General features: G+C 37.7%; 2 protein-coding genes across 4 annotated transcripts in view; one reads left to right on the top strand and one right to left on the bottom strand.

Annotated features, from left to right (window-relative positions):
* The window catches only part of GOLGA5 (golgin A5), a 41,077-nt gene that overhangs the window by 18,483 nt on the left and 1,092 nt on the right, over positions 1–21,502 (bottom strand). For all 3 annotated transcript variants that reach the window (XR_009543754.1, XM_060167404.1, XM_060167285.1), the window contains exons 2-8: positions 19,804–20,380; positions 12,763–12,990; positions 11,661–11,880; positions 11,087–11,210; positions 8,302–8,505; positions 4,466–4,636; positions 1,865–1,993 (exon numbers count right to left, since the gene is read on the bottom strand). Coding sequence is in view for 2 of the 3 variants with exons in the window: in XM_060167404.1 (XP_060023387.1) it covers positions 1,865–1,993; positions 4,466–4,636; positions 8,302–8,505; positions 11,087–11,210; positions 11,661–11,880; positions 12,763–12,990; positions 19,804–20,350 (1,623 nt within the window). In the remaining variant the exon portion in view is untranslated. The remainder of the gene's footprint in view (positions 1–1,864; positions 1,994–4,465; positions 4,637–8,301; positions 8,506–11,086; positions 11,211–11,660; positions 11,881–12,762; positions 12,991–19,803; positions 20,381–21,502) is intronic.
* On the top strand, positions 14,957–15,262 carry LOC132530333 (non-histone chromosomal protein HMG-14-like). The gene has a single exon (XM_060167525.1). The coding sequence runs from the start codon at positions 14,957–14,959 to the stop codon at positions 15,260–15,262; it is 306 nt and encodes a 101-aa protein (XP_060023508.1).

Genomic DNA, 21,502 nt, shown 5'->3' on the forward strand with positions numbered 1-21,502 from the left:
CATTCCTACAGGAATATGAGAGAATTCCAGTTCTTCCACATCCTTTCCAACATTTGGTACTGTCAGTCTCTGTAAGTGTGGCTATTAGAGTGGGCATGTAGTGATATCTCACTGTGGTTTCAATTTGCATGCCCCTGATGATTTTGGGCAGCTTTTCACGGGCTTATTTTTATCAGGCAATATCTTGCACCTGTTTTGCTCCATCACTGATAAAACACAGAGAGAGGAAAAAAAGAAATACCTCCAAATTCACTAACAACTGCACCAAACTAGTTTGTACGATGGACAGGATTGGTAAGAGTCAGGTGAGAATTAAAGAGTAAAGCAATGCCAGGAAAGAAAGAGTAAATCATTAAGTACCTTCAAAAGCATTATGTTTAACGGTGCAAAGTAAGGGGAGCTGTATGAAGAAGTAACGTGATATGGAATCAAACTGCTAGAGACTACTTTAGACATTTAGTTCAACCTGCTCACTTCACAGACTAAAAAAACTGAGATAAGTGAGAAAAGAGAAAATGAGGAAGGTAATTAGGTTAGGTAGGGGAATCATAATTTACAAGGTTTGCCCAGTTTCTTTTAAGCTCTAGGCTAGCATAAAATTTAAGGCTGAAATTTACTTAAAGGACTATTTAATCCCAAGATTAAGTACTTCCAATTCAGAACATCTGATTACTAAATAAATAGCCTAGCGCTACATTCAGCTCCACTTTCCTCTACTTAATTCCCTCATTTTAGAAAAGGGCACTGCAAGTGGATGTGTAAAACCATCGGCCATAATAAAATGAAAGTTATCTCACTAAACATCAAGAACATCAAATTCTTGCCTTTTAATATATACTAGCTCCTTAAATAAATTAAAATGCAATTTCTGAAAGGAGAGCTAATCTTACAACCAAATTATCTAAGACAGCCTATGATGTACCCTACAGGTTGTTATTCAGTGAATTTTTCTCTTACTACTCAGGAAATCATTGTCATAATAAAAACAAACACTTCCCTGAAAATAGAACCAGTTTCAGAAATGATAAATCCTAATGAAAAAAATCTTCAAAGAATATAAGTATGCAAAGCTGGAAACGTTGTAAGTGATGCACTGAGAAATTTCAAAGCTTTCCCTCTTGTAAAATGAAGAGAAGAGTGATTTTATTGTGAAGATGAAATAAGATTATGTATACTAAGTACCTATAACAATGTTGTTACTCAGTAAATTATAGATGTTACGAATATTAACTATAGATTCTTATTGTGAAAATGTGACTGTAAACATGTTTAACTGTGTTAGTACTGAAACTATCATATAAGTACATTGAAGTAAAATAATTTGGCTTGGAGAGCAGACAACTGCTAATTGAATAATGAAATATAATTTTAAACATGATTTGTAAGTAAAGTCTGTTATAAGCATTTTTTCTCAAAACAGAAAAAGCAGTCTATTATGGCACTAATGTTGTATTTATATTTCTATTAAATAAAAGTTACTACTGTTTCTAGAAAGTAAAAATCTGATAAAATACAAAAATCAACTGATGTTTTCAAGTGTTCTAACATACATACTCTGACAAGGAGATACAATAAAATACAGACAGAGCAGTAGAAAGAATTCTGGGCTCTGGGACAGGAATCCTGGATTCTATTCTATTCTCTAATTAGCTGTGTGATATTAAGCAAGTCTCAAAATCATTTTGTGTCGCTATATTTCACCTGTTAAAACAAACAAACAACGAGGAGGGTGGGTTAGTAATAAGGTAGGAGGGACCTCTGAGCTCATCCTCTAAGAATTTCAGTAAGCTGCTTTACTAGAAGTCTCCTCATATGACCGCTAGTGGACAGTCTTCCTAGGTAATCATCAATCTAAAATCCTTACCTGCTTCTGTCGGTCCAATTCTGCCTCTAGTTCCTGTTTAGCTGCTTTTTGTCCAGCTATTTGGTCTTGCAGATCCTGTAATTGTTCTCTTGCTGATTCTGCTTCACTAACCTGCTGAGCCTCCATATCCTAAAAAGATGAACCGTACATGTGAAAGCAATAATGAACGTTCAGCTCAGTGTTTACCGAGTGATCATTATGTGCTGCGAACTGGGCTCAGCAGGCACTGGAGGGATAAAGATGAATGAGACACAGGCGCAGACTAAACGGAGCACAGCAACTGGCACCTCCTTATGCAGCACGGCAAATGGTGAGAGAGATGAACGGGATGCTGCAGCAGAAACCATTTGGTTTAATGACCGTGAGCAGACAGCGGCTCACTGGGAGATGTATCTCTCTACTCAAAAGCAACAATTTCAAGAATAGAACTGTAACATCAAAAAGGACTTCACTGTCTTAGTCCCCTGAAATTGCAGGTTATAATTCGTTTTTGTACATGTGTGGGTATCAACATACAGTAACATACTTTTACTAAAGTAAAATAAAATAAAGTAAAATAAAATAAAGTAAAAATAACTTTTCTCTCGTATCACCTGAGGTTAGTACGTTTCTTTTTTTAGCTCTATTACTATTATCTGTTTTCACATCTTCCCATATTTCTCACTCTAACTTCTTCACTTGGTGTCACTATTCTCACTTATTCAAACTCAAAAGCCAGCTTCTAGATATCTGTGAAATCCACTAGTGGCAAAGAACATTGCTCTGGGTTTCTGTATTTTCCCTCTATGGGTTAATAAGCACAGTCCATTCATACAGTACTACATGAAACAAAACGAGCATCGTAACTTTGCTTTTTATCTTCTGGTACACTGCGTTTATATGCTCATCTCCACAAACTCTGGCGCTTTGCATATTGTTTGAAAGAACTGACAGATTAATGATACTCCCAGCTAACCACAGTAAAATACTCTAAATTCACACAACTTTGTGGACTTACTGGAAAACAGCAGTAAGTTAAATTATTTTTCCCTACCATTTTCAGGGTGAGTAGAAAGTAGACTAATCTTTGTTATAAATTTGACTAAATCCGATGAATTCTCAAGAGATGGGCGGTAAGTGCAGTGGTTAAGGATACATGTCCTGGAATCAGACAGACTGGGTTCTAATCCTGGCTCTGCTACTTTACGAGTCATGGCAAGTTACCTTCCTTCTCTGCACCTAAATTTCTTCTAACTGTAAAATGAGAATGCATCATCTCCCTCATGGGGTTCTGGTACGGAATAAATAAAAGGACATATGTCGAGGGCTTTGTGCTGCGCTTGGCACATGAAGTGCTCAGCAAATGAAAGCTGCTATAATGAACGATTCTTCCATTTTGCCAGACCTAATCCTACAGTCCTTATTATCAATTTCATAAACTTCTTGAGAAAGGATAGGAAAATGTGTCAATGTCATCAATGATGCTGCGGTAGGGATGAGATATTAAAGTAAAACAAATCATATTTTTCATAATCTCAGGCAAAAGACACGGAATAGGTAGGAAAAAGTTTAGCATTTATTCAATTTCAAATTCATGGGACTTAAATCTTTGGAATTCAAAATTATTTAGAGAAAAAAGATCCTATACTTTGAAGGACAGTAAGAAAAAACCCCAGAAATAATAGCAGCTACGATTTACTGAGCCTATTATGTGTCAGGAACAAAGCTAGGCCCTTTACACATAGTATCCCTTATTCTCAAGAGAACCTTGCTCTCATCTGCAACCTACAGATGAGACAACTAAGGCTCACTGAGATGTGGTACCTGGTGTAAGGTAACACATCTACTAAGTGCCAAAGCCAGGATACAGGATCTGCATCTAGATCTGACAGTCAAACCCATGCCCCAGACAAGCCAACCCATTCTCACAACTTCCACACTTGCCACTGTTGTTCACGTACACCTTACAAATCAATAATTTCCTAAGTTAATGCATGGATAAGTATTCTTGGCAGAAAGTTGTTTTCTTTTTTCTTTTTTAAGAACAGAAGGCTCATTACCCCACACTTTTATCTTCCCCATCCTCAGAGACCCCTCCTATGTCAAAGACCCCATGTTTAAGATAAATAAGTGGCCCAATTTTACCTTTCAATTAAATATATTAATTACGCAAACTATAAATTATAAGATTATGCATGAAACTATAAAAGATCATCCCTAAGCCCATTCTAATATTAGACAACACCCTAGTTTTAGAAACAAGCCCAAATCTAGTTTGTTTTTAACCACTAGAATGTTAGGTCCATAAATATGAAGACTATCTGGTTCTCTGTTATAGCTCTAACCCTAGAAGATGCCTGGCACATGGCAAATACCTGGTAAGTATTTGCTGAATGAATGAATCTGGTTACCTATCTTTCTTATTCCTATAACTTTAAGTCAATCAATGGAAAAGAAACCTATTGCTTTAGATTCACTTCTATATGGTAACTAATATTCCCAAAGTTTCACACATTATTTCACCAATACCCTTCCCCCAAAATACAGAATCCACCATGTCTCAAGCTACTAATACCTGAGGGTAAATGGCTATCTGTGAAGCTGAACAGTAATGTATCTTACCTGTAATTCAGATCTCAGCTGATGTATCTGACCCATCAGTTTCTGTATTTCCTCCCTTTGCATCTCCTTCTCATGCCGAAGTTCTTCTAGTTCCATGCTATTTGCAGTACTGCTATCTAGGCCTTCAAAACCAGATCCTTCCTTTAAGCTGTTAATCAATTTTTCTTTAGACTATCATAAAAAAAAGAATAGCAGAGATTAGCTTGTACACTGAATATCATCTACCACACACCAATTAAACTGTTATGGGAATATTCCAATTATATTCTCCACCAGAGAAAGTCCACAGAATGTTAAATCCATAGGGATAAAAATGCAACAGAGCTTTGCTGTACAGTGTTCTTGGACTGTAGTCCCCAGGACCATGTTATTGTTGAAAACTTGTTATTAACAAGATTCTTCTCATCCTTTCTTATACTTCCCCCCCCCACAATCACATTCCACTCAACAAATATTTATGGAGAACCTACAATGGGTTTGGCACTATGCTAAGCGTCCTATGTAATAAAGACAATGTCACTCCAGATGGTACCCTCTGCCTTATAAACTAAAAGGGAAGTGACAAATATCCGATACAAGGCAAAGTTCTGAGCAGAAAAAAATACACTTCTGGGGAAGAGAGGGTTTACTTGAAAGATAGCTCTTATACTGGTCCTGGAAAATGGCTAAGATTTTAAAAGGTGTAGAGAAAACAGAGGACAAAGCGTAAAATGAAAAAGCACAAGGGCCCAAGAGTATCCTGGGATGCATTCAGACAAAATGTCAGGACCAGTGTGTGAGGGCTTCAGATACCAGGCTAAAATGTGTGAATTGTACTGGGCAGTCCAGAGCCAGTTACCAGGAAGTGGATAAGGAAGTGATATGACCAGAGGTGCGTTTGAGGAGGGTAACTCTGGCAGAGGTTTAAAGCGGTAGCTCACAAACTATCGTCGGTGGGCCAGATCTGGCCTGTGGCCTTTTTTTGTATAGCTCACTAAGCTAAGAATGGTTCTTTACATTTTCAAAGGATTATAAAAAAGTTAAGACAAAGAATATGTGATGGAGATCACATACAGCCCTCAAAGTCTACAACAGGTACTATTTGGCCCCTTACAGAAAGTTTGCCGACACCTAGTATAAAAGATAAGTTGGAAGAAGAGATTTGACATGGGAAGACTAGTTTAAAAAGTGCTGTAATCCTAGGCCAGTAATAAAAAGAACCATTGGTTCCTTCACCATAAATATTTGAAAGTCACTCTCCTCCATCAAAAATAGTTTCTCCTTTTTATGGGTGATGTCTTCAAGCTTTTATGTATTTTTCAAATTTTCTATAATAAACATGATTAGATCTACATCTATATTTATACATTCATACCTCCATGTGGCTAAACAGCAGACCTCTCTACTGAGCTCCAGGCCTACATTTCTGATGGCCTTCCTGATACCTGCACCTCGATGTCACATCAATTTTGCAAACTCACCATAATTTATCATAATCTCCTTCAATCCTAAACTGCTGTCTTTCCTTTTTTCCCTTTTGTAGTAGTACATGGGAACATCATTCGTACACTCAAACCAGAAACCTGGAATCATCCTAGATTCCATTTACCTTTTTCTCTCTTCTTCCAATTAAATCTCCAAGTCTCATATATTCTACCTCCTACATTTCTCCTAGCAGTCCCTGGTTTGTCATCCTCACTGCCACAAACTCAGATCAGGTCCTCATAATTTCTTACCATTATTTTTTATAAAAGCCTCTTCATCATCTACATCTCACCATCCCACTCCTCATCCCTTCAATGTAGTCAACAATTTACTGAGAACCTACTAAGGGCCAGGCACTGTGCTGGGGATTCAACGATAAACAAGACAGACATCCAACACCCCGCCCCCAACCTCTTCATGGCTGCAGCAGTTCTTACACCCAGATCTGGTCATGCTGCTCAAGTCCTCTGAAACCTCCCCACCCCCTACCATCACCTAAAGCATAAAATCAAAACTCCTCTGCACGGTATGCAAGGCCTTCCACGATCTGGCATCTGCTGTCATTGAGTTTTCTCTCCCATCTCTTTATCGCTAATGCTTGCTGCTCTAGCAACAGAGAACCAGCTGCAGTCTCCTTAATACACCACGCTCCCTCAGGCCCGCTGTGCTCTGGTACAGGCTGTTCTACCTGAAATCTCCTCCCTACCACGAGTCTTCCTACTCATCCTTCAAGTTCCTCTTCATACAGCATCTCCAGTGATCCCTGACATCTCCAGGCAGGTTTTAAGGACTTCTTCTTTCAAGCTCCCATAGTACTGCGTCAATAATTTCATTTTATCAATTGCCTCAGTGTTGTCCCACTGAACTGAACGCTCCCTTAAGAAAGAGGACACATCTTTTGAGCTCAGTATCCTCAGCACCTATCAAAGTGCCTAGTGAATAGTTAGGTGCTCAATTAAGTACCTCTTAGATGAATTAACAAATTACACTGATACAACACAAATAATTAGAAAGAAGAGTTTAGAGGAGATGGATATGATATTTCACGGAGGTAGAATAAAAAAGGGGGTCATAGCCAATAGGAGGCAGGCACTAAAGGAAAAAGGTGGAGTCAAAATGCCACTGCAGTTTCAAGCTTCACTGCCTAGGAAGGTGACCATATCACTTATGCAAACAGGAGAATGGAGGGGAAGCTGATTTGGGGGTTGGGACATCCCACACAGAGAAGCATGGCAGGCATTCAGAAACCAGGTGGGAAGCTGGAGCCATGCTGAAGTCACATCAATGACAGAAGCAGAGTATATAACAAAGCAAAATAAAAAAGAATAACAAAAAAGGACAGAAGAAGAGGACCCAAGAGAAACAGCAGTAAAGAGAAGACAGAGAGCTAAGGCAGTACAAGTAACATTAGAAGGCAACTTTCAAGAAGGTAGGAGGGTTCACAGGGTCAAAAAGCTCTACCAAAATCAAAGTGGATGGAAACTAGTAAGAGGACAGAAAGCCTTTAGGTCACTAAAGACTTTTGAGAAGACAATTTCAGAAATGGAGTGGGGACAGAAATTACATAAAAGAGTTAAAGTTAACATTCTAAAATGAAGACAGCAGATATTATACGTCTGGCAGATGTCGCACGTCTGGCATTAAAAGAAAGGAGAAGGACAGGGAAACGGATCGAAGTGGTCAAAAGAGCCAAAAGCAATGTTTTTAACAGTTGTTATGTTCTTCCTTGTTGATCGTCTTTTGAATTTTTCAGAGTGACTGGTCTAGGCCTCCTCCAGCTCTCAGATCTCCTCTCCCAGCTTTTTCCCCCTCCCTTAGATCTAAGACTGTAGTCATCTAATGTAGCTTTCAACTTCTCTTTCCTTTGCCTTTCTTATCAGAGTGAAGATGTGCCCTTTCATTTTTTTGAGGGGGGGGATAATTCTTCCGCCTGTGCATTGATTCCATCTCCTTTCACCTCATTTAAGCCCTTTCTCCATAAGTCTGTCCTCTTTCTTCCTCTGTATCTTTCTCTCTGTTGCCTTCTTCTGGCTCAGCTTGCTCAACAGCACATGGTTACTTAGTGGAAGAAAAAAGACCAGATCTTGAAACACCTAACTGAGGAAAAAACATTGCTTTTGGTGATTAAGGTGACAGGTTGAAGACCTGAACTAGGGAGTGGCAGAATGAATTTTTTTCTTAAAAGGAAAAAAGTGGTAGGAACAGGAGACATTTCATCTTTTTTATAATATTTCTAAGAAGAGCAAGACACCTGAAGCAAGCCAGCCCAGTCAAACGGGAACAAAGTATCTCACAGATCTATAAAAAGTCTCAGAATGTCTCTCGGTCATCTGGCCTATCTTAACATTCACATATGTGCATCTCACGCTTACCTGGAGTATTCTAGTAGCTTTTTGCTTGTAGTCAATTAATTCCTGCTTAGAGGATTCCAAGTTGGACTTAAGCATTTTGATTTGCTGCTGTAGCTCATCCGCTCTCTTCTTCTCATCTGAGTATTTTCTTTCCGCCAGGGTAACTGCTTCTGCCAAATTCTGGCGCTCCGCTCCCATTTTATTAAGGCGTGCAGAAAACTCACTCTGTGACAAAGTTTATATTATACTTATTATATCATTTTGCTTTGAGGTATACTTTACAACCATCCATTTAGATATCTTATGGGATTTATTAGCTCAGCCCAACAACATAACAGGGAGGTAAAAAAAGTTCTTCATTTGTTAGGAACTGAAGAACAGGAACTCTAAGGTTGTGGTTCCCAAACATGGCAATTCATCAAAATCAGTGAGGGAGTCTGTTAAAAATACAGCTGCCCAAGGCCTTCCTTGGGCTTAATTGAATTGGAATTTCCAAGACTGGGCTTGGGAATCTGTTTTTTAAGAAGTTTCCCAGGTGAATCTGGTCACTTGGATACTAGGTCTGGTCTGACCTAGCTGATAAATGAATAAAGGTCTACAGAAAACTAGAAAGTCTATTAGAAAACAAATGGAAGACACAAGTACACAGCTACATCTTTTCTAATATCATGGCTAATGTTTTTCCTTTATTTCAGTTTTTCTAATAAACTATTCCCTCGAATTTTTTTAGCTTAAGAAACTTTTAAAGTACACTCTAAAAAACACATGGTCTGTCCCTTAGCCTAAATTTAGTTCTGAGAATTATTTATATTTTACCCTTATTTTCAAAAGCTCCCATCACCAAAAAACTCAGAAGGTGAGACAGAAGTCAGAAAGCTTTCATAGTTACACGCCAGTAACTAAAGTCCACAAACCTTTGATCCAATATTAACTCCTGTTTGGAAGGAAAGGAGCAAGAGGACCAGTCAGTGAGGCACACTGAGCATGTGAAGTGTGTCTGCAACTGAGAAGTGCATTTTTAAGTTTGTTCATTTAAATTAGTTTAACATAAATACTGAAGCTCAATTCAATTAATAATAGATTTATGGAGATATAATTCACATTCCATAGAGTTCACCCTTTTAGGATGTACAATTCAATGTTTTCCTGAACACAATTCAGTGTAGTGTTCTCAGAGTTGTGCAACCATTGCCATTATCTAATTTCAGAACATTTTCACCGCAAATAGAAATCCTCTACCCATACGTCCCCCTCCCTCCCAGCCCCCGGCAACCATTTATCTACTTTCTTTCTCTATAGATTTGCCTATTCTGGACATTTCATACAAATGGAATCAACAATATGTGGCCTTTTGTGTCTGGATTTCTTCACTTAGGATAATGTTTTAAAGGTTCATGCATGTTATAGCATGAGTCAATAATTCATTCCTCTTTATGGCTGAATGATATCTCCTTGTGCAGATATGCAACATTTTGTTTATCCATTCAGCAACTGATGGACATTGTATTGTTTCCAGTTTGGGGCCATTATGAATAATGCTGCTATGAACATTCATGTAAAAGTTTTTGTGTGGGCATGTATTTCCAATTTTCTTGGGTATATACCTCGGCGCAGAATTGCTGCAGCATATGGTGACCCTATGCTTAACTTTTTGAAGAACTGTTATTCTGAGTATGTTTAGAACAACTTTTTCACCTATAAATCTTATGAAATCTAAATACAGATCAAGTATTTCTAAAGAAAATTTAGCGAATGAATTGAGATGTGCTGTAAGTGTAAAACACACCATATTTTAAAGAATCAGTATGCAAAAAAGATGTAAAATATCTCATGAATAATTTTTAACATTAACTACATGATGAGATGATAGTACTTTGAGATATTTTACTGTGGTAAATAAAATATATTAATAAAAAATTTTAAAAGCCTATATTACCTGTTACTTACTTTTAGGGCTCAACTATTTTCACCTGTTGAAAAGACAGTGAGCCAGAGGTTCTCAACCCTGACTACCCATCAGCTACACCCGCAAATCGTGTAAATCCAAATCACCAACACCTATGCCCTACCTCACACAATGGGATCTGACTCCCTGGGAATGAAGACTCAGCATCAGAAAGTATTAAAACCACACAGGGGGGTCTAATGTGTAGACAGAGCTGAAAATCACGAAACTAGATGCAAAAATTCACTTAAGTGTAAAACTCTAAATAAACATTATGTACAACTTTCTCTTGAAATAACAGAACCAGATTAAACTGGAATCAGAAAAAGCTTAAATAAAAAGAATGAGATGCCTCAAATCAGTTTTTTTTGTTTTTTTTTTTTTTGCGGTACTCAGGCCTCTCACTGTTGTGGCCTCTCCCGTTGCGGAGCACAGGCTCCGGACGCGCAGGCTCAGCGGCCATGGCTCACGGGCCCAGCCGCTCCGCGGCACGTGGGATCTTCCTGGACCGGGGCACGAACCCGCGTCCCCTGCATTGGCAAGCAGCCGCTCAACCACTGCGCCACCAGGGAAGCCCTCAAATCAGCTTTTAATCAAATAATGGTAATGCTGGCTGCACAACCAAATTAAATGAAAAGATGTACATATCTAATGAGTATTAAGTATTTTAATTGTTTTTCAACATAGCAAATTAAATTTAGCAAGGATCAAGCTAAATTTTCAAATACTTAGTTTTTGCCACAGAAACAGAATTTTCTGAAATGCATTGCAGAATTTTATTACAGTAAATATGTTAGGAACAGTGTAAAGCGATTCCTCCTCATCCAAATAATAAAAGAACCCTGCTGTCCCCATTCTAACCTGCATTTGTTTATAGCTCTCCTGCTCTCTCTTCAGAGTGGCATCTGCTTCGTGCAATCTCTCCTGAAGAGTTTGTAGAGCTTGATTCTGCAGGCTACTACCTTCGCTGTGATCCTGCATTATTCTAAAAGAAAAGACATCACTTGAAATAACTCATTTCCACAGTATACAAATGAAAAGGTAGAATAATTTTTAGAGCACTGGCATATTAGCACAAAAAAGACGGTTTGACTAAAACATTCTTAGAGAATCTTTTTCCCTTTCAATGGACTGTAACCTATATTTTTAGGTATCCAAATATAAGCACACGCCACACATCATTGTATGTCAAAAGATTAATGACACTGCTCTTCAAATATTTTTAAATTCAGAATTTGCTAACAATGCATCTCAAGATTCAGATAATAAATCCATTTTAACCACACACATCTCCAGCATTATCAAAAGTCACATTTTCTCTCTTGTAAATTTACGAAGTTAAATTTTGATAAGACAGTATTTACTACCATGTTTATCATTACTTGCATTGATAAACAGTCTAGTTCATTTTCTCATTATTAACAGAGTTAGCTACCGTGATTTTTCACTCTGTAAGGCTTCCAGTGCTTCTGTGCGAGTATTCAGCAGCTGGTCAGCTTCTTGGAGTCTCACTTTCAGTACAGCCAGCTGGGAATCCTTTGCAGCCACCGCTTCAGTCAGGTCGTCTACTTGTGCTTGAAGTTCTCGAGTTATTCGATCACTCTTTGAATGGTCAACATTCCACTTTTCAACTCTTGCTCTTGCTTTGTTTAATTCTTTAAAGAAAAAAAGAAAAGGAAAGAAAATTCTCCATACAAGTAAACACATCTTTCTCAGAGCACACACAGATTCTCCTCTGAATGCCTTTAGTACTTATTGCCAAAATTAGAAGCTTACAAATATCTTCAACTTTTTTGCTCCAAGAGGGACCTCCATTTTCCAAGGCCAACATTCATATCTATATTACAGTTAATTGGCTGGAAACAGGCATGAAGCTAGCTGCTCTTCTACAAATGTCTTTTTCTGGAGATATGTTATAAAGCCTTTGGGAGCCAAAATCAGTACACAGCCGAGAGTTCACAAGATTAAAATGGTCAGTGGATTTCTGGAGTTCTGCTACAGATAGGAAAGAATGCACATCCAAATCAACGGTACACGATGTACACCCCAGTAAGACTAAAAGAAACAAAAACAAAACCTGAAGATAAACACTGGAAAGAAATGTTTCTTTCAATTACTGTGGCAAAAAGATATTCTTTTAACCTAGAAAATTGGTGCAGAAAGAGCAATGCAGTACAGAGTGCCAACCAAAAAAAAAAAAATTAAATATTGAAGCAAACTGTACAGGGTCTCTGGAAAAACTATTTCTATGTCTAAATTAGTCTGGGTTAAAGTGAAGCTTCTTCTAAAGTCAGTCTAACAAGGCTTACACTATCTTCCTATTCATGGTTTCTAAAGAATGACCAAATAGGCCAGTGTTCTGTTTCAGGTGGGTGGGAGGATGACTGTTCCCATTTCCAAATCTGGGCCCTATATTTCTGTGAAAACACTATTTTACAAGTCCCATCTAAAATCTAATAGTTTAGATATAATCAAGTTTTTAGTTTATTTTTGAAATGCTAAATTCCTAACCCTTGGTAATTTAAATAAGGCTCTACCCTCTTGAGTTTCCTTGGATCTTTGAAGTAATGAGGCCATTTCTTGATTTAAAGACTGAACCTCATTCCTCAGCAGTTGATTCTCCAGTCGAAGATTAGATAGTTCATGTGATCTCCCATCATCTTTAGGCATTGGGTTGTGATTAGCACAGGCAGCACTTGACGATACATTTTCCTTTGAAGAAATCTCTTGGCCTTCATGGCCAGAATCTGAATTATTAGAGGCTTCTGTAAAAAAAGCAAATACATCTTTGTTACATTGGAATGCTCACTATATATGCACTAGTAGCTTACTGTGGTAGAATGCCTTTTGGCTCAAGTTGACTGCTATAGCTAAAACACCATAAAAAGTAAACTTAAATTTTTAATAGACTTCCCTCTGATGAAATTTCATTCTCATACATACAGCCTATAGATCTGTAAGGACCCTCGAAATCTGGATACACTGAACAAATGGTGATAAAGAAAAGATACAAGAATACAGTTCTGGGAAGGGGGAAAAAAAAAAGCAGAGAAATTTACGTGGTTGGGTTTAGGTAAACAAGGGTTTTGGTCTCCCTTCTGTCTATGAATCATTTTTGAAAAAAAGGGAGAAGTTTCAACATTGAAAATACTGGAAAGGCATAAAAGAACAGCTGTGGGTTTCGAGGCAAGGAGAGTAATAACAGGTCAGAGCAATTTGTTATATACGAAACTGGAGTCTAAACTGCCTTACCCAAAGAGATACTCATTAATTCAGATACTCATTAATTCAGTTTCATCTTGGTTTTGTTACTAAATGTGATGCAAACACACTTCTTACTTACTCCAAAAAAATTAAGTATGTGCTAAAAAATGAACTATATCTAAATGAAAAAGTTCTCAACATCTTTAGTGATCAAGGAAATGCAAATTAAAACCAAAACAAGGACCAAAACACACCTGCTAGCTGGCTAAAATTAAAAAGACTACATAAAATGTTGGTGAAGATATGAAACAACTGGAACTCTTATAGACAGATTGCTGGTGGCAATATAAATGACATAAACACTGTGGGGAAGTATTCACAATTTCTTATGAAATTAAACATGTACCTACCTTTTGACCCAGTAATTCCATTCCTGGGTATTTATTGAACAGAAATAAAAACATTTTTCCACAAAAAGACAAGTACAAAAATGTTCATAGCACCTTTATTCACAAAAAACAAAAACTGGAAAATCCCCAATGTCCATAAAAGAGACTGGGTAAATTGTGGTATAATACTACAGTAAAATACTACACAATAAAAAAGAATTATTAATATACTCAATAACGCGAGTGAATCTCACTAACATGCTGAATGAAAGAAGTCAGCTAAGAAAGTATTCATACTATATGATCTCACTTTTTGCTGGCAAACGTGAAGTTTCAGAACAGACAAAAATAATCTAAGGGGAAAAAATCAGAACAGTGGGTGCTTGGGGGATGGGTGGGGAGATTAACTAGAAAAGGACATGAGGCACTCTCTGAGGCAAAGGAAACATTCTTTATCGTGATAAAGGTGTGGGTTTCATAGGTGTAGCCATTTGTCTGTACAACTAAGATTTTCGCATTTCAATAACTTGTAAAAATGATGAGACAAACAGGGAAATTTGAATACTGACTAGATATTAGATGATACAAAGGAATTATTAATTTTATGGTGATAATGGCGTGATTGTTCGTTTTGAAAACTTGTATTTTTTAGAGTAAATAAAATATTTATAGAAGAAATGATATGAGATCTGTGATTTGCTCCAAAATAATTCTGTGGTGGGTAGAGGTAAAGAAAGAGATTGAAAATGAGATGTTATAAATGAAACAAGAATGGCTATGAGCTGTTGATTATCATCACTGGATAAAAGTTAATATGGGGGTTGAGGGGAACCATCAGTCTCTACTTTGGTATATTTGAAATTTCCAAAATAAAGATTTTTTTTAATGAATAAAAATTGAGAAAATTTTAAAAATTATTTTTAATTTTATAAGATTTTAAAAAGAAATAAAGTATATATCCAAACCTGTAAGATATATCTAAAGTAGTATTTAGACATTTATAGCCTTGAATATTTACATTAAAAATGACAGGAAGAAGCTCGGGTGGGGGGAGGAGTGGCAGCGGCCAGGCAGCCCAGCTTTGCAGGCTCTCAGCGCGGCCCGCAGGCACCCGGCACGCGCCGGCCCCGCCGCCACGATGCCCAAGAGGAAGGTCGGCTCCGCCGAGGGGGCGGCGAAGGAGGAGCCCAAGAGGAGGTCGGCGAGGTTGTCAGCTAAACCGGCTCCTGCAAAAGTGGAAACGAAGCCAAAAAAGGCGGCAGGAAAGGATAAATCTTTAGACAAAAACGTGCAAACAAAGGGGAAAAGGGGAGCAAAGGGAAAAGAGACTGAAGTGGCTAACCAAGAGACTAAAGACGACGTACCTGCAGAAAACGGAGAAACTAAAAACGAGGAGAGCCCAGCTTCTGATGAAGCAGGAGAGAAAGAAGCCAAGTCTGATTAATATCACACACCCGGTCCTATCAGTGGTCCCTGTCTCCCCTCTTGTACAATCCAGAGGAATATTTTTACCAACTGTTTTGTAAATGCAAGTTTTTTAGTAGCTCTAGAAATATTTTTTAAAAGGAGGGAATCCCACCTCATCCCATTTTTTAAGTGTAAATGCTTTTTTTAAGAGGTGAAATAATTTGCTGGTTGTTTATTTTTTGGTACAACCAGAAAATAGTGGGATATTGAATATGGGAGGCTTTGATTGTCTTGGGTGTCAGCTTAACATTCCACAGATGGAGGGTAGCTTTTATATCCTATAATACAAAGCACACTAAATGTCAGTTTGAAGTCAGTTGTGCATTTAATGTCTTAAACACTTTAAATTACTTCTCTTCCCATGTTGTTTTTGGTAGAATTGTTTCCTAAAGCAAACCACTCACCCCTTGATCTTGGTTCTCCTGGGCAGAATTTTGTGCACTCTGTAACATCTTTGGTCGTGGTAGTCCAGTTCTTCTAGTAACTGTTAATGTGCTGTGAACGATGGACAATTTGAGTATGTAGTGTACATGATATTAAATTGTGAATTAGTGGGACTTACGATATAACAGCATTATCAATATTTGAAGATACTGGTACTTGATATCCTGTGAAGGAAAATTTGCCTCCAAATTTTAAGCTGGAAAGTCACTGGAATAACTGTTCAGAAAAGATTCACAACTGCATGATTTTTTTAGATTTTTGGTACGTATGTTGAGAATTGTGTACAAATTGAAATGTCTGTGTACTGATCCTCAAAAACAGCCAATAAAATTTCAATTATGAAAGAAAAATAAAAAGAAAGGTAGGGGGCTTCCCTGGTGGCACAGTGGTTGAGAATCCGCCTGCCAATGCAGGGGACACGGGATTGATCGCTGGTCCCGGAAGATCCCACGTGCCGCAGAGCAACTAAGCTCGTGTGCCGCAACTACTGAAGCCTGCACACCTAGAGCCTGTGCTCTGCAACAAAAGAAGGCACTGCAATGAGAAGGCAGCGCACCGCAACGAAGAGTAGGCTCTGCTCACCACCAACTAAAGAAAGCCCGCGCACAGCAACGAAGACCCAACGCAGCCAAAAATAAGTAAATAAAATATACTTTTTTAAAAATGAAAGGAATTAATGAGTTATGCACCCATCATAAGGATTACAAAAACAGCAAAATAAACCCAAAGAAAGCAGAATAATAAAGATCAGAAATTAACAAACTAGAAAAGAAACATACTAGAGGATCAACATAACCAAAAATGGTCTTCTGAGGGAGACACTGTAAACTACGTTATGTCAATAAATTTTTAAATGTACATGATGATGAAACGCATCAAACTGTATACGTTAAAAATGTGTAATTTACTGCATGTCAGTTATACTTCGTTAATGCTGCTTTAAAAAAACAAACATTTAGCAGAGTGCCAAATATTGGTATTCTTCACGTGGTATTTGTGACCAAGCTTTGATTTCTGCAGGGTTACTGTAAGTGATTAGTGTCTGACTGTGTTAACATTTCAGCTGTGACATTATTTTCCTGAAATTAAGTAAAATAAATATAATCCTCCCGAAAGTATATGAAATAGACAAATTCTTAGAAAAAAATATAACTTACCAAAAACAGATTTAAAAAGAAATGGAAAACCAATTGAATCAATAGTTAAATCTTCCACTAAGAACACCCCAGACCCTGATGGTTTCACCAGTGAGTTCTAGCAAACATTTACTGAAAGTTAAGTTTGGTTTTAGGTTTAAGTAAATCAACTGATTTGTATACCATATTAATATTAAGAAGAAAAATCATGATATCTCAATACATACATGAAAAAAACACTGCTAAAATTCAACATAAAAACTCAAATTAGAAATACACAGAAACTTCCTTAACCCAATAAAAAGTACCTATGAAAAACTTAACACAAACTGAAACACTCAAAGCATTCTCTAAGACAAGGAACAAGACACAAAATTGGTTTTCAAGTACAAGCCAATGTAGTAAGGCAATAAAAAGAGTTTTTAAAAAGATAAAAGGGTTAAGCAGAAAACAGTCATTATCTACATATGGTATTATTGTGTTGTTGAAAATTTAAATGAACGTATAGAAAAATATGAAGCTTCAGAGCTATCTTAGGTTGCCGTGTGTGTGTGTGGGTGTGTGGGTGTGTGTGTGTGTGTGTGGGTGTGTGTGTGTATTTACAAAAACCTATAGACAGCAACAAACAGAAAGTAAAAAATTTTAAAGCATACCATTTTTAAGAGCTTTAAAAAATATAAACTACCCAGGAATAAATCTAACAAAAAGTATGTAAGACACTTATGGAAGAAACAATAAAATCTTAATGAAAGACATCTAAAAAATAATTATACCATGTTAATAAGTTAGAAGATTCTATGTTGTAAAGATGCTGATTCTCACCAAACTATCTGTATGTCAGTAGAAGCAATGGACTCCTAGTAAAGACCAACAGAATTTTTGTGGAACTTGGCAAGCAAATTCTAAGATGCATATGGAAGTACAAAAGTCCCAAGAATACCCAAAACATTCTTGGAGAAGGACAAGGTGGTAGAATCTGCTCTTTGAGATATAAAGACATATTATAAAACCACGTTAATTAAGAAAATGTGGCACTGACATAAAGACAAATAAACCAATGAAACAGAATTAAGTGTCAGAAACATACCAACATATAGATGGATATTTGATATATGACAGAGGTGGTATTGCAGATTAACAGGGAAAGGAAATATTTTCAATAAATGGTGCTGGGATAACTGATTTCCATTTGGGAAAAAAAGGGAACTAGATGCCTACCTCACACCATACATAAAAAACAACTTTAGGTAAACATCTAAATGTGAAAGGCGAAAGTATAAAACCTTTTCCTATAATACAGAAAAATACCTTTATGACCTCAGGATAGGAAAAGATTTTCTAAGACCCAAAAGACACAAACCATAAAGAAAAAATTGATAAATCATTATATTAAGAACTTCTATTGAGACATTATAGAAAAAGGAAAAAAACAACAAGGTAAAACTGGAGGAGGATGAGAAAGAATTGCCATCTAGAACATAAAGAGAGTATCTATGAATCAGTAAGGAAAAGGACACGCTTCCACAACACTCTGACCATACCTCAACTGCTGCATTTACTATATTACATGTATATTATCTGTGTCCATGTGTATCTCATCCAATAAACTATAACCCATTCACTTCTGTATCCTGGCCCAATAGGGTCTCAATAAATGTTTGTATAATTAATCAAAAGATAGTTGAGAAGAAATTTAGGATTGTTCATACCTAGTTAATTAACTGCTAGTGCATGCACCTGTCTTGAAAGCCCAAAACCCGTCTCTTTACCACTTTTTTATCTTGAAATACAAGAAAGATTTTATTCACTAAGAGCCAAGACTGTGGAAGAAGCTAAAAGGTTTAAGAACATAACAAGCTCCCATGAGCTATCAGCTCTATAAAGAATCCCTGCAAGGACCTATCATGTTTATTGTTATTTTAAAATACTTCCTAGGTACTCAAATTAGCCACATTACCATGTAAACATCATTTTTTGCAGGTGAGAAGATGTACATGTTGAGGTAATTTCACAGCAAATTAAACAACTGAAAACCAGAATTCTAAGTTCTTACTTCACTACTAAATCAATGCCTTTAACCCTCCAACTCAGATCAAAGTTCAGTTTCTCACGCTTTACTTTCAGGGCAGGCAGGGGGAAAAACACACCAAAAAGCTCACAATCCAGAATATAAGTGAAGTACAGCCGCCTGTTACTCTTATAATACCAAGGACAGAAAGAAATGAATCGGAGATAGTTCCAAATCCAAAACTATATGTTTCCTTTCAGATTTCAAAATTTTCTTCTTTATATCTTAAAACATCTTAGAGAATCATTTTGGATATAATTTAAGATGTTGGGCTGAGGACTTCCCTGGTGGCACAGTGGTTAAGAATCCGCCTGCCAATGCAGGTGAGACGGGTTCGATCCCTGGTCCGGGAAGATCCCACATGCCACGGAGCAACTGAGCCCGTGTGCCACAACTACTGAGCCTGCGCTCTAGAGTCCGCAAGCCACAACTACTGAGGCTGCGTGCCGCAACTACTGAAGCCCGCGCACCTAGAGCCCATGCTCCGCAACAAGCCACCACAATGAGAAGCACACACACTGCAACGAAGCGTAGCCCCCGCTCGCCACAACTAGAGAAAGCCTGTGCGCAGCAACCAAGACCCAACGCAGCCAAAAATAAATAATAAATTAATTAAATAATTAAAAAATAAAATGCTGGGCTGGGTAAAGTTACAACAGACAACATTCAAAGGTCCCTACTGTAACTGTATATTGGCTAATAGTGTTCTATGCTGTCCCCTTATTTACACCACACACTTCAGAGAGCCTGCCCTTGCGCCAGCAGGGACAGGTAACAAAACAGAGCATGACAAATGCTACCAGAACATTTTAGGCTATGATGACATCCAATTTGGTTAACTCTAAAAGAAACAGAGGACTGATTAACTACCATGGCTTTGGCTCCCAGAAGGATGTTCTTCAATGGTTTTGATGGTGGTTACACTGGTGTTCTCAGAACTGACGCTTGTTGTCCGAGAACTCTGCAAGACAGGTGTTTTGCCCCTTTCTTTTTTGACTTCCACTTTCCCAGTAGGCTCCTTCTGTGAACTATTAAGAAAATCAAACAGCAGCTCATCATCAGGTTCTGACTTTTTTCTTCGAACAAACTGGGATGAAGGCCTAGGAACAGATGCATTTTCAACAGGATGGGAGGCCTCCACCGATGTCCTAGATCCTAGTTTCACATTTGCAGTCCCAGCTAAGATGGTGGCTTTTTGATTCCTAATATTATCAGCTGCTGAGGAAATGTAAGTAGCTTTAGGTCCTGTCTGATAAGTCAAATCTGTATTTTGCTGGTGAAGTTCAGGATAGTCAGTATTTTTGCTATAAACAATGCCGCTGGTGTTCTCTTTTCTACTGAGAGCTGTCGCAGCCCCTTGATCAACTCTGTTTAAAAGATCCTCTGCCTTTCCAGCAAGATCAGCAAACCAGGACATGATGGCAGCAGAATAATCCTATTGGTGAACCTGTAAAAAGGATATAAAATGATCAGTGTGGCTTAACAGCAGTGCACAGCGATTAAGACCAGGCTCTAGAGTCAGATAGTCCTGGGTTGGAAAGCCTGACCCTGCCTCTTACTATGTAACTTCAAGCAAACTACTTGACTGAAACTGAGAAACTTCACCTAGAAAATGAGGAGTACTTACTTTACAGGATGGTTTTAAGATGAAATACTGCATTAAAAAACGCTTTGAAAAATGCCTAGCCCACAGTAGGCACTCATTTGAGTAGTTGCTACCATAATTACAACTACCACTACTACTGTTATTCCTATTTCAACTAAGTGTAAATACTGCAGCACTATCATGGATAATTTAGGTGTGCATATACACGCCTAAAATATACCTTCAATAATTTGGATTCTCAGTACCTACTATATGCACATTAAGCTAAGTTCAGAATAAAACAATTACGATTGCACATTCATTTGATGCATATATTTGGGTACTTATCCAGTGCCACAATAAATCAAAATGATGATAATGAAATAACTAGTTTCCATTTCATAGAAAAGTAGCATATAAAAAAGTCAACAACCATTTCTTGAATGTGCACATTATTCCTTTTGCCTGGAGCGCTCTTTCACAGTTAATTTTTTTTTTGTTCTTGGTCTTCACCTGAACGTCATCTGCACCCAAAATGGCTCTTTTGTCCCATCTACATTAGGTCCTGTCATTCTCTGTTCACACACTATTCTTTTCCCTCACATCCCTTCATGTTTTATATGTATTTTTTTTCCCCTGTCTCTCCCTCTTGGGGAAGGGGAGGCAGGGAGTGGGTGGATAAACGCCATGTCTTTTTTGCTCACCAATGAATTCTCAGCACACAGCAGGCACCCATAAATACTGCTGAATGGAATTAATTTTTATGTTAGGTGCCCTACAAACATTATCTTTAGCATAATTTTTACAACCACACTGTGCGGTAAGTAGCAATACCCTTTTTTCACCAAAAAAATGGGGGGAAAGGTTTAGAAAGATCCCAGAGTTTAGACAGCAGCTCAGACAGGCAAATCTAAGTCAGCCAAAAACCACTTTTTAACCCCTGCGTTCCCCATCTAGCCTCCCAGTATATGAACAACCTCAAGA

The sequence above is a fragment of the Lagenorhynchus albirostris genome, chromosome 1, assembly GCF_949774975.1.
Source record: "Lagenorhynchus albirostris chromosome 1, mLagAlb1.1, whole genome shotgun sequence".
NCBI lineage: Eukaryota > Metazoa > Chordata > Mammalia > Artiodactyla > Delphinidae > Lagenorhynchus > Lagenorhynchus albirostris.

Bases quoted from the DNA above. Each gene is read 5' to 3' on its own strand.
- LOC132530333 (XM_060167525.1), top strand. From the start codon at position 14,957: ATGCCCAAGAGGAAGGTCGGCTCCGCCGAGGGGGCGGCGAAGGAGGAG.